The sequence below is a fragment of the Acomys minous genome (genome assembly GCF_964271855.1).
Source record: "Acomys minous genome assembly, chromosome: 12".
In the NCBI taxonomy this organism is placed as follows: domain Eukaryota; kingdom Metazoa; phylum Chordata; class Mammalia; order Rodentia; family Muridae; genus Acomys; species Acomys minous.
The window spans coordinates 97,019,417-97,032,404 of NC_140493.1; the positions used below are offsets into that span (position 1 = coordinate 97,019,417).

Genomic DNA, 12,988 nt, shown 5'->3' on the forward strand with positions numbered 1-12,988 from the left:
AAATCTTGAAATTTACAGGCAAATGAATGGAACTAGAAACAGTCGTCCTGTGTGAGGTAATCCAGACCCAGGAAGACACACATGATATATACTCACTTACAATCAGATATTAGCCACAAATTACAGGACAACCACACTACGATACATAGACCTAAAGAAGCTAAATAACAAGGAGGACCCTAGGGAGGATGCTTAATTCTCATTCAGAAGGGCAAATAGAATAGACACCAGAAGCAGTTGAAGAGAAGGAACAAGACAGAGCCTACCATAGAGGTCCTCTGAAAGACTCCACTCAGCAGGGGATCGAAGCAGATGCTGAGACTCACAGGCAGACTTTGGGGTGGAGCACAGGGAGTCTAATGGAAGAGTTGGGGGATAGAAAGACCTGGAGGGGACAAGAGCTCCACAAAGAGACCAATGGAACCAACAAATCCAGGTGGAGGAGGAAGGTGCTGCATCAACTAAGGACCATGCATGGTGAGGACCCTCTGCTCAGATTTAGTAGATAGGCAGCACAGTCTCCTTGTGGGTCCCATACTATGGGGATTGGGCCTACTGACATGGATTCTGGTGCCCACTTGTGCATCACTTCCCCCTGGTCGGGTGGCCTTGCCAGGTCACAAAGGAATAGGATACAGGCAGTCTAGGTAAGACTTGATAGGCTGAGGTCAGATGTTAGGTGAGGAGAGATCCCTCTTTCTGAGGACCAGGGGAAGGGGGAGGGGGGACCAGGAGGTGACAAGGGAGGGAGCTACAATCGGGATGTAAAGTGAACAAATTAAAAATAATAAAAAATAAAAACTAGATTTAGTTGGTGTTAAGATAAATGTTCAAAATCTTAGGGAACTCTAACATTACAAATAACTTGTAAAATGTCAACTATAAAGCTTCTAACTACTGTAGTGAGAACATTAAATTAGATAATGCTGGGAGAGAGATATCGTTTCTTATACTTTCAGATTTTATTTTTGTGTGTTTTTAAAACCTAGGAAACAAACCCAAAAAAGTCTATTAAAAATCATTGAGTTAAATGGGAGGATACAAGGGATGGGATAACAATTGAGATGTAATATGAATAAATTAATAAAATAAAATTTTGTTTTAATTCATTGAGTTTTAGAGATGCCATTTTGGTTCATGGGCTTTTATGCAATATTAAAAATTAAAATTTCAAGTAATTCCCCCACCTAGAAATATTAATCCAATAGAAACAGAAATAGGAAATACTCCATTTAAAGTAGTAAAACATATACTTAAAACATCTAGAAATAAATCTGACATTTTAAATTCTACCTATGTCACTTAGAGATTTTACCCACTGTCAAATTTTTGTTTTTTCTGTTCCAAAGCTCAAATAGAGATCCAAGAAGTTCAAGGCAATTTTTAGGTCCTTTCTTCACATGTTTGTCTCCAGGAAGGCTACAGGCTTACTTCAAACAACAGAAACGCTTAAAATACTGAAATAAACAGAAATCAATTAACAAAATGATAAGAGTGATTCCTTATCTATCTATAATTACCTTTAATGTAAATATGTTAAATCCTACAATCAAAAGACAGAATATATGAGTAGATAAAACCATTTGCCTCGAGTGATTTTAAGAACATAGAAAGACCAAAAGTGGAAAAAATGGGTTTAGAGGATTTCATGCAAAGGGGAGCCAAAAGAGAAAAAGGGTAACCGTATCAGAAGCTAGACATTAGAGAAAAAAAAACCTTTTTTAAATGAACATAAAAACCCAAAGTGTATGAGATACATGAAAAACATTTCTGAAGGAGAACCTTAGAGTAAAGGCTTGACATCAACAGAAATCTCAAGTGAACAACTTCATGGTAAGCCTCAATAAAAGAAAAAAGCAAAGTAGTGCTAAATACTCTACAAAAGGTAATACCTAGTAAAAGTTGGCATACAAATAAACAAAAGACTAGGAAAACAAAGCAAATGTCAACCAAACTAAGATTGGTCTAAGTATAAAGGAAATCAACCAACCATTAGCTAGACTAAGAAAAAGATAAGTGAGAATACTCACAGAAAACCAGAGAAGACGTTGCAGCTGAGATCACAGACGTACAAAGGCTTCACAGAGAGTATGTGAGTGGTCGTGCACAATGAATTGGACAGCCTAGGAGAAAATGTGAGTTTCTAGACAACCTATGAATTCTGAATTACCAAGAAATAGAAAAATCCCCAGATAGGGAACCAACAGTAGACCAAAGTCATTTTAATTTTTAGGTAGGGAGAATTAATACCATTATAGTATCCATATTACTTAAAGCAATCTACAGCCAATGTAATACATTTCAGTTTTTCACAGAAATAGAAAAACATTCCTAAACTCCATACGGAACAACAAAGACCTTGGCGACCCAAGGCCGTCCGTCACACTGCCCACGCCAGGGTGTGCTAGAAATGGGTGGGCGAGTTCCCCCACTCTGTGTCCTTTACACACGACTTCTGAACTTGCCACGCTAATTGCATTCTCCTTTGCACCTTTTGCTCATAGCTAATGGAAAAGTTGATCTAAATAAGGTGATTGATGGAGCAAAAGCCTTCACAGGTGAGTGAAAATTACTATACATATAGAATCCTGAATGTTAATAGTGAAATGTTTAAAGTATTTTTCCTTATGTGTATGTGACTGTCTGTGTGAGTCTGTGCCACATGTATGCAGGTGCCTGCAGAGGCCAGAAGAGATGCATGGTTCTCTGGAGCTGAAATTACACACAGTTATGAACCAAATTCAGGTCTTTTAGAAGAATAGCAAGTGTTTTTAACCACTGAGCCATCTCTCCAGCCCCAACATATGTTTTTCTTCATACCTTTATTGCTATATTAATTCTGAGATTATGACATATTTGGGTTTTCTTTCTCTCTATCCAATGGCCAGAAATTAGAATGTTTTCTAGTTTGGTTTTGGTGGTGGTGGTGGTGGTGGCAGTAGTTGGTTGGTTGGCTTTGTCTGTTTGCTTCTGTTTTTGCTTTTGTTTTTGTTTCTTTTCAGACAGGGTTTCTCTGTGTAGCCCTGGCTGTCCCAGAACTCACTTTGTAAACCAGGCTGGCCTTGAACTCACAGAGATCCGCCAGCTTCTGCCTCCCAAGTGATGGGATTAAAGGTTGCCTGACCAGGCTCAGCTTTAGTGTTTTTTCTAATACATTTTATTTTCCTTACTATAATACAGTGAAATTCAACAATAAATGAAATGAATCTTTTTAAAAAAAAAAAGCCTCTAGGACACAACATTGATAAGCTTAGGATAGGCAGTTTGCAACCTTCTAGTTGAATGGAGAGAGATATATACCTGCTCATCAGTGCCATTGTGTGTGCCGCCATCGTTAGTACGATTTCTTTTAAAAGCATACAACAAGATGGATTAAATATGAAAAGGCATCATGAAGAGAAATGTTCATGCAAGGAGAAAATAGAGAGGCACCTTAGAAAGGCTGGAAGCTGATTCAGAGAGAGGGGGGCAGAGAGGGGGGGAGAGAGAGAGAGAGAGAGAGAGAGAGAGAGAGAGAGAGAGAGAGAGAGAGAGAGAGAAGAAGAAGAAGAAGAAGAAGAAGAAGAAGAAGAAGAGGAGGAGGAGGAGGAGGAGGAGGAGGAGGAGGAGGAGGAGGAGGAGGACAACGATGACGATGAGGACAAGGAGGAGGAGGAGGAGGAGGGGAGAAGAGAGGAGAGAAGAGGAGAAGAGAGGAGAGGGGAGGAGGGAAGTTTGGCTAGAAGTGTCCTATCAGAATTCTTAGAGTACTCTATGGCCATACTGCCTTGAACGTCCCCAGCTGATCTTACTTGATATGAGAAGCTAAGTAGGGCCAGGTCAGTCCTTGGAGGGGAGAATTCTTAGAGCAGGAGCCACCTGGTCCTTAGAAGGACCGGCAGGGATTTCCAGACGTCCTCTAACAAGGTCAGTCAGCCACCACCTGTAGAAACAGGCTTCCTTTGTCCCTTTGTTGCTCTCAGTCCTTGTCAAGAAGCCTAAGGGAGATGAAGCAGATATGAGGATGAATTTCCAGGCAGCAGCTGGGGCCTGGCCATTCATATTCTCAGTCTGCCCTGCTGGCCTGTCCTCGTGAGCAGCCCTGGGGGGAGCCTCTCTCCTCTTGGTGGCCTCTACAATCAAATTGTGTTTCTTTGAATGATATTTGTTCTTGATACTCAGTGGCCATAGATTTTTTTCCCACCCTGCTCTTACATTGTATAGTTTAACTGTTTACAATTGTGCTAAATTCCATTTAATCTTTATTACTAAGGAGAAAAAATTGGTATTGATGATGTAAAGACTGTTCTGGAAAACATGGGACTAGAGTTCAGAGATCAAGAATTCTCCAAACTGATGGAAAATCTGCCATTTGACGGTAAAGCATCTCAGATATTGATGTAATAAGAAGGAGTTTAGATTTCTCTATGGCAAAACCATCCTCATCTCATGACACTGCATTAGCTAGAAAGACCGTCTCAGAAACAAAAACTTTGATTGTCCATGAGCCCTGCCATCAATCCTCTCGACACAGGCTTCTATTTTAGCTCTGAATATTCCTTTTCGCTGTGCTGCCTGTGCCAAAGGGGACATGAGAGTGATGCAGAATTTGTGGAAAGAGAAAGCGATGGTTTAGTCGTGAGCAAATACAGGGTTGGGGAAGAGTAAAAGAGGCGTGTGTGCTATATAGAACCTGATGGACTAAATTTCCCCAATTTTCTCTCACATTTTTATTCATTTATTTATTGTGTATGTACACATGTGTCTATGTGCACACACATGTGTATGTGCTATGGACATGTATTGTGTGGGTGTGCCCATGCCATGGTACATGTGTGGAGTGAGGGGACAACTTGTAGGAGTGAGCTCTCCCCTTCCACCACATGGGCCCAAGGGATGGAACTCGAGTCATAGGGCTTGACAACAAGCACCTTTACCCGCTGAGCCAGCCCCCTGGCTCTCACACTTTTATAAGAAGAAAAATATCTAGTGAAGCTCTTAAGTCAGTTTTCCTGAGCAAGTGCTCACGATTACCCGCATTTGTGTTAACTGGAACCCTGCATTTCTTACAGATGATGGGACAATCTTTCAGAAAAGGTTGCTAGACAACGTGAAGGCCCTGAAAGGTGAGCGATGCCAGGGTCCTCGTGTTTACAGTTCTGAGGAAAGCCAGTGCACACTACCACAGCTCATATGGACCCGTAGATACATTTGTGCTCACGTTTGTGTCACAGCCTTCACCGCAGCTCCCGAGACTCTGTCTTAGACCCAAGGGAAAAGCTCCTCACTTTCTCAAGATTTGGTTTGCTTTTTTTTTTTTTTTTTGAACAGAAGAAATAGAATAGGATTTCACATTTGTGGAGAAAAAGACAACTTGAAAACATTATCAGTGACTTATGGGATATAGTTTTGAGAAAACAAAAACTAGACTTGGAGTCCAGCCATCTAAAATCAACCTCAGATAGTGTTGAGAAAGGAGAAGTAGTTTCCTCCAGAACCAGCATTTCCTCTGTAATTAATTCACTTTGAAAATGAAATTGTACATATTTATCATGTGCATGATGCTTTCCTGTGTAAATGACTAACTTTGGCTGGTTATTATATTACCTAACATAGTATCGTTTTGTAATAAAAGCAGCAATATCCATGGTCCTGGTTTCATTTCTGTTGCTATGATAAAACACTCTCACCAAAAGCAACTTTGGGGAGGAAATAGTTCATTTGGTTTACAATCCCAAGCTATAGTTCATCATTGGATTTAACACCTTCACTATCTAAACTGTAAGGATGTTTATAAGTAGAATTTGACAGTTTCAGCACTTGGGAGGCAGAGGCAGGTGGATTGTGTGAGTTCGAGGCCAGCCTGGTCTACAAAGCGAGTCCAGGGCAGCCAAGGCTACACAGAGAAACCCTGTCTCGAAAAACTAAAAAAAAAAAAAAAAAAAAATTAAAAATTTAAAAATTTAAAAATTTAAAATAATGATAATAAATAAAATATTTTGTATTTTATACATTATTAATACTAATGATAACTGAAGAGACTATATAAACGGGCATCAGAAAATGTATGACCCCTCCAAAAAGAATTTATATGCAATCTTTCTGAGTGCTGACACCATTTTTTTTTTTTGAGTTCTCAGTAGGGCATATATCTCCAAATACCTGTAGGTCGCTGCCTTGGAAGCTTTGTACTTTCCTTTATGGACCTCTCTTTCCTCAGGTGGGAAGGTCAGCACCAGCAATCTGAAAACCCTGATGGACAGCTTAGGAGTCAGGCTCAAGGACAACGAATTTAAGGATCTGATACAAAATCTCCCTGCTGATGGTGAGTGGGGTTTTCAAGTGTCCTACTTACACTGGGAGAGTTTACTTTAAAAAAAAAGAAAGAAAGAAAGAAAAACATTTAACAGTAAAATCCCTAAGATAAGGAAGGGGCTTTGGGAATAGTGGTCTAATACAATGTAATCAGAAAAGCATATGAGCAACCAGTCACAAAATCAGTGTTGAAGCCTTGCATTTAAATGGGTGACTTTTTATTTTCCGCCCATTATCATGAGTAGAAAACAGTTTTCCACACACACATTGAATAGCAAACTACAGGCTCTTGAGATAAAGGCACTTCTGAGTTTCCTCCTCTCACCACATGCACGCAGAGCACACAGAGGCCAGAAGTGGGCATCTGATCTCCTGGTCCTGGAGTGTGTAGCCATAAGGGTGCTGTGTAGCTTGAACTCTGATTTCCTATCTAAATGTTGTGTAAACTCTGCTCCCCAATTGTCCCCGGGTTATGTTAACAAAACAGCTTACAGCCAGTTGATGATCCAGGAGAGAATAGGACTGCACTTCCTGTGAGCCATGGGGAGGAGGAGTTAGGGGACTCAGCCAAGGGGATTGAGCCGCAGGTAGAGGTCCAAGGAGGACGGGGAGGAAGGAGCTGGAGCCTAGGAAAGCTACAAAGTATCTATCGCTGGGATGTTTGCTGGAAGACAGACAAAATAGCATAGAGGATTAAGAATAGACTTAAACTTCTCAGGTTGTGTTGTGAAGCCTTGTGTTATAAAAGAGTCTCAATTATTTGTGTGATGGCTGGGTTAAGAAATAAACTAAGAGAAACAAACACTATTTATCAAAGTAACTTCAAAAGGAGTAACAGACATTTAGGTACTGAGAATCAAACCTGGGTCCTTTGGAAGAACAGTAAGGGCTCTTAACCATCATCTCTCCAGCCCCTACCAGAATATTTCTTTTTTTTTAATTAATTTTTTTCAGATTATAGCTCAGTTGTTCTCCCATCACTTGTATCCTTTCATTTCTCCTACCCTCCCACCACTACCCTATTGCCCTCCCTTAGCTCCATGTCTGAGGGGGATCTCCTCCCCCACTTTATGGTCACAGGCTATCAAGTCTCATCTTGGTAGCCTGCCTATTCTTTCTTTGAGTGCCACCAGGACTCCCCACAAAGAGGAGGTCATCAAATATGGGGCACCAGAGCTCATGTCAGAGTTAGTCCCTGATCTCCACATAACTGTAGAGGACGTCCTGTCCATTGGCTAGATCAGAGTAGGGGTCCGGTGTTTACTATTGGTATTGTCCTTGGTTAGTGCAATAGTTTGAGCAGACACCCCTGGGCCCTGATCCACCCATTTTGATGTTCTTCTTTAAGTTTCTAAGGTCCTTTGGATCCTTCTATTTCCCCATCTCCTATATTTCTCTTACCTAGAGTCCCAGTAGGATGTCCTCACATCTGTCCCAGTCTCCTGATAAGTGAAGACATTCATGGGACATGCCTTTTGGGCTAGTGTCCAATTATAAGTGAGTGTATACCATGTAAGTCTTTCTGTTTCTGGGTTAACTCACTTAGTATGATTGTTTCTAATTTCCTCCATTTGTTCACAGATTTCTGGATTTCCTTGTCTTTTTATAGCTGAGTAGTATTCCATAGTGTTAAGGTACCACAATTTCTTTATCCATTCTTCCACTGAGGGACTTTTAGGCTGTTTCCAGATTCTGGCTATTATGAATAAGGCTGCTATGAACATGGTTGAGCATATGTCCCTGTTGTGTGGTGGAGCATTTTCTAGGTATATTCCAAGGAGTGGAATAGCTGAGTCTTGAGGAAGCCCTATTCCCATTTTTCTGAGAAAGTGCCAGATAGCTTTCCAAAGTGGTTGTACAAGTTTGCATTCCCACCAGCAATGAAGGAGTGTTCCTTTTTCTCTACTTCCTCGCCAGCATGTGGTGTCACTTGAATTTTTTATCTTAGCCATTCTGATGGGTGTAAGATGGAGTCTCAGGGTCGTTTTGATTTGCATTTCTCTGATGACTAGCAATGTTGAACATTTATTAAAGTATTTCTCAGCCAATACTGAATTCGGTATTCCACTGTTGAGAATTCTCTGTTTAGTTCTGAACCCCATTTCTCAATTGGGTTATTTGGTTTGGTGCTGTTTAATTTCTTGAGTTCTTTATACATTTTGGATATTAGACCTTTGTCTGATGTAAGGTTGGTGAAGATCTTTTCCCAGTCTGTAGGCTGTCGCTTTGTTCTCTTGACAGTGTCTCCTGCCTTACAGAAGCTTCTCAGCCTCTTGAGGTCCCATTTGCTGATTGTTGACCTTAAGGCCTGGGCTGTTGGTGTTCTGTTCAGGAAGTTGTCTCCTGGGTCAATGGAATATTTCTTAAATAAACTTGTAAAGCACTCAAGATAGAGCCTTTGTGAGCAACAAACGGTGGAGTCTCATCTTTGTCCTTGTGCTTCTAGCTCGGAGGAAGCTTTCTCTGTCGACGCTGATGAAGCACCTGAGCTCGTTCACAGGTGAGGAAGGCAGTGCTGCCACTCTCGTGGTATAAATGTTTACATTAAACTTAATTAAACTAAAGGGAACTGAAAGCAATGGAAATTATTTTGGAATTTTAATCAGTGGCACTTCATTTTTCCATGTCATTTCTAGAATCATATAAAACTAAAACGTTTCATGATGAAATAAACACACCTACTGCCCCTCAGTCTACCTGACGATGATGACGCTTTGTAGCAGGGAACAGCACTGTCAGCGTGAAGTACTGCAGCTCACCTCACAAGTGCTTAAAACAATCTAAAACCGTACAGCATGTGGTGCAGTAAAACTTAGAATGATGAAAACACCATTTTCACAGAAAAGCATCAAATAATTCTTATCACACAAATGTTTTTGAAAAGTGACTCATAAGAATCAGTGTTACCTCAATTCACCGATCAGATTTCACTCTGAAAGTTTTCTTTCCTAATGTTAGTAAAACAAACAAAACAAACCTCATTAACTTATGTAAAGCAAATAAATGCCATCAGGCAAACCCAGTGACTCTGCAATCGAGTCTGCAACTTGACAACCAACTCTACACAAAACAAGCTTTACAATTCAAGATAATTTAATATTTAAGTTATTTAAACACAGTATTGAAAGTTCATGAGCCCTTGAACCCCTCTTTTGAAAGGAGACAAGGTCGATTCGAGTGACATGAGAAACATCTTGAAGAACCTGGGGGTTGAACTCACAGAGAAGGAACAAGAAAGGTTGCTGAGAAGTCTGCCAACTGATGGTGAGCCATCTGGGAGAGCCACGTGGCTTTGGGGACCTGCTTGTTTGGTTTTGTCTATAGGTCTGTGGGAAATTCTCTAATTCGACTTCTATTCATACAGAAGAAAAGAAAAAGGAAGGAAGGAAGGAAGAGAGGAAGGAGGGAGGGGGAGGGGGGAAAATAGAAGGGAGGGAGGGAAGGATGGAAGGAAGGGAGGGAAAAAAGAGGAAGAGAGGTGGGGAGGGAAAGAAGGAAGGACGGGAGGGAGGGAGGGAGGGAGGGAGGGAGGGAGGGAGGGAGGGAAGGGTATTGAATTGTTATAGAATAGTCTTGCCAGGTTGTCTTTGATACTTTATACTATAAGTGCAAGAAGCCTTGAGACAAAAGATGATGTCAACTATAAAGCATGCTATCTTTAGGCCACAAACTTGCTTACATCATAAAGTGAGAAAAGAACAAAGAGAGAAAAATACACCAAACAGCAAAAATAGAGATCAGAACGTTTAGCATGTGGAGCCCCTCAGGGCCAGAGTAGAGAGGTTTATCTCAGGGAGGAGGGTTTCCATCCCACAGCCTCATTGTCTCAAGTGAAATAGTATAAAGCGTAGATGAATTCTTTTCATCTTTATGGTTGCTGTGTGCATGAGACATGTGTCAATGCAAGTGCTGTGATGTGTGTGGTGGCCAAGGATACACTGAGGTCAGCTCTCTATTGCCTCTACTCAGGTGCTCAGTTAGAACTCACGTCATCAGGCTCATGGAACAAAGGCCTTTATCGGCTGAGCCATCCCACCAGCCCAAGACAACTTTTTAAAATGTTGATTATTAGATAATTTGTATTATGCTACCTTTATGATATCCTGTTAGTTTCCCATTAAATGAACTATGCTCTTTCTTCAGATTCGGGCCAGGTTTATTACAACAGGTTGCTAAAAGGTGTGAAATCCTTCAGTGGTAAGTAACTCAATTAAGAGACATAGTCTGACAGGTACCATTCATTAAATCATGAATTGTGAATCCTTGCTTTGGTCTAACTCCTCCTTTCTGATTCTTTATGTCGATCTACATTGTAACCAGCAGCATTTATTTTATCTTAGAGCAGTGGTTCTCAACCTTCCTGCTGCTCCAGTCCTTTAATAGAGTTCTTCATGTTGTGGTGACCCCCAACCATAAAATTATTTTTGTTGCTACTTCGTAACTTTAATTTTTCTTCACAGTTTAAATATCTGAGATGCAGGATATCTTATATGCAACTTGTGTGAAAGGCTCATTCAATTCCCAAAGGCGTTGTGATCCACTGCCTTAGAGCATTCTATAGTATCTTGAGTAATTGCTTTACCTTTGAACAGCCCCCCACCATGGTGTAACTGAGACAAAATTTAGTTTTAACTATTTTATTGATTTTCTATGTGTACTTTGACAAGTCTATTTGGGGTTTCAACTATGTTAAAATGTTCCAAGGCATAAACTACACTCTATTGTGTACTTTTATTTTAATGGAATTTATGATTACTGTATTACTTAGAATTTTCTGAGGAAAGCACAATTACTAGGAGCAGCATAGGTCAAGGGATTTACTACAGTATTAAGCTATGGAGTTAGTTGTGAGAGCCAGTGAAGGCTCTGAGGGCTGGTGCCTCTCTGCTCCCGGTAATGGACCCGAAATCACTTGTCCTGTGACTTCCACATGTCACGAAGAATTTGTCATGGAACTCTACAGGGTTGGTTCTGCAGCAATAGGACAATAAGAATATTATGCTTCTAAGCCAGCCGTCCCCTGGCCCTAGGAAGCAGCGGGCAGCCCCGTGCAAACACTAAGCAGAAAGCCTCACAGAGCATCGTAACTTGCAACCCCCTTCCTGCTTTGCAATGATCATGGAGGCTTCTCTTTTACAAATAACTACCTCAAAACTGTACAGAAAGGAAATGTGTGTGACTCAGTGGTAGAGCTATTTGCTTAGCACATCTGAGGCCCTGGGTTCAAGAGAAACAATACAGAAGAAAAATAAAAACGTGCACAGAAAATGCGAGTCTTAGAAACACAGTTTCAACTTAGGAAGTTGGTGCAGTTAAAACCGCTACAGTCAATAAAGATGCTAATAATGGGTTTGCATATGGAATATGTTGGTAAAATATGCCTTTTCTTTTTTTCCCCACATTATCTTTTTCCTAAGAGGGAAAGGTTCATGTAAATAACCTAGACAACGTCCTAAAAAGACTGGGAATCAAACTCAATGAAGAGGAATTTGCAAAGCTGTCAGAAGACCTACCAGTGGACTGTAAGTGCTACATATACCCCCAGGACATCTTTTTACCTTTCTGTTACATCTAGTATATTTTAAAATACAATTGGTGGGGCTGGAGAGATGGCTCAGCGGTTAAGCGCACGGATTGCTCTTCCAGAGGTCATGAGTTCAATTCCCAGCAACCACATGGTGGCTCACAACCATCTATAATGTGATCTGACGCCCTCCTCTGGCCTGCAAATGTACATGTGGACAGAGCACTGTGTACATAATAAATAAAGAAATAAATCTTTAAAAAAAATAAAAAATAAAATACAATTGGTGATAAGTACATGGTAAAAAAAATTGGAGAAGCTAATGTTAAAGCAAGAGAAAAGCTTGCATCTTTATTACAATTAAACAAAATGAACGGTACCTCTCTGTTTCTGTAAGAACTGCTAAAAATGCCTTTAACTCCAGTACTCAGGAGGCTGAGGAAGGCAGAGCTGGGTCTGCTATAGTGGGTTTCAGGCAAGTCTGGAATATGTAAGCTACATAGTGAGACCTAGCCATACACACGCACGCACACACGCACACACACACATGCACACAAATATAGTGGCTCCTCTGCTGTCACAGCTTGTCCTGCTCCCGTTGCTCCTCTGCCTCACAGCTTGTCCTGCGTTCGTCTCCTCAAGCTGTAGCTCCGCTTCTCAGTGTTCCTTGATTTTTCTCTTTATTCAACTTCCCTTCCATATAGAACCTCTTCTGTCCTTCTGTGTCTCCCCCCATCTGGACCAATACATCAAATAGTTCAGGCCTCAGCCCCTGCAGGAAGGACTCCTAGAACACCTGAAGTTAAATTGCTAGAGCGCAAGGTCAGACCCAGGCGTGTCTTCACAGTTGCCTCTAATGGCTTTCAAAACACCGTGAAGGATACACGTGTGCTGACCCAGTTTCTTAGCCACTAGTCACTTTCCTGGAGATCATGGTAATTTTTTGAGGTCCAGGAATTTAAAAAGTAAATGGAAAGTTCAGGTATTAGAGGTTCTTATTAGTTTTTTTTTTTTTTTTACCATAAAAATATCTTAACCTTTAATCCCAGCACTCGGAGGCAGAGGCAGGCGGATCTATATAAGTTTGAGACCATCCCGGTAAACAAAGTGAGTCCAGAACAGCCAAGATTACACAAAACAAAAAACAAAAAACAAAATCTTGTTTCTTTT

The 12,988-nt window shown here is 40.8% G+C and overlaps 1 protein-coding gene across 1 annotated transcript in view; it reads left to right on the forward strand.

The window, feature by feature from the left end:
- Positions 1-12,988, forward strand: part of EFCAB3 (EF-hand calcium binding domain 3) — a 354,012-nt gene that overhangs the window by 184,300 nt on the left and 156,724 nt on the right. The window contains exons 98-105 of the mRNA XM_084748227.1: positions 2,505-2,558; positions 4,253-4,357; positions 5,052-5,105; positions 6,200-6,304; positions 8,741-8,794; positions 9,454-9,558; positions 10,438-10,491; positions 11,712-11,816. Coding sequence (XP_084604353.1) covers positions 2,505-2,558; positions 4,253-4,357; positions 5,052-5,105; positions 6,200-6,304; positions 8,741-8,794; positions 9,454-9,558; positions 10,438-10,491; positions 11,712-11,816 — 636 coding nt within the window. The remainder of the gene's footprint in view (positions 1-2,504; positions 2,559-4,252; positions 4,358-5,051; positions 5,106-6,199; positions 6,305-8,740; positions 8,795-9,453; positions 9,559-10,437; positions 10,492-11,711; positions 11,817-12,988) is intronic.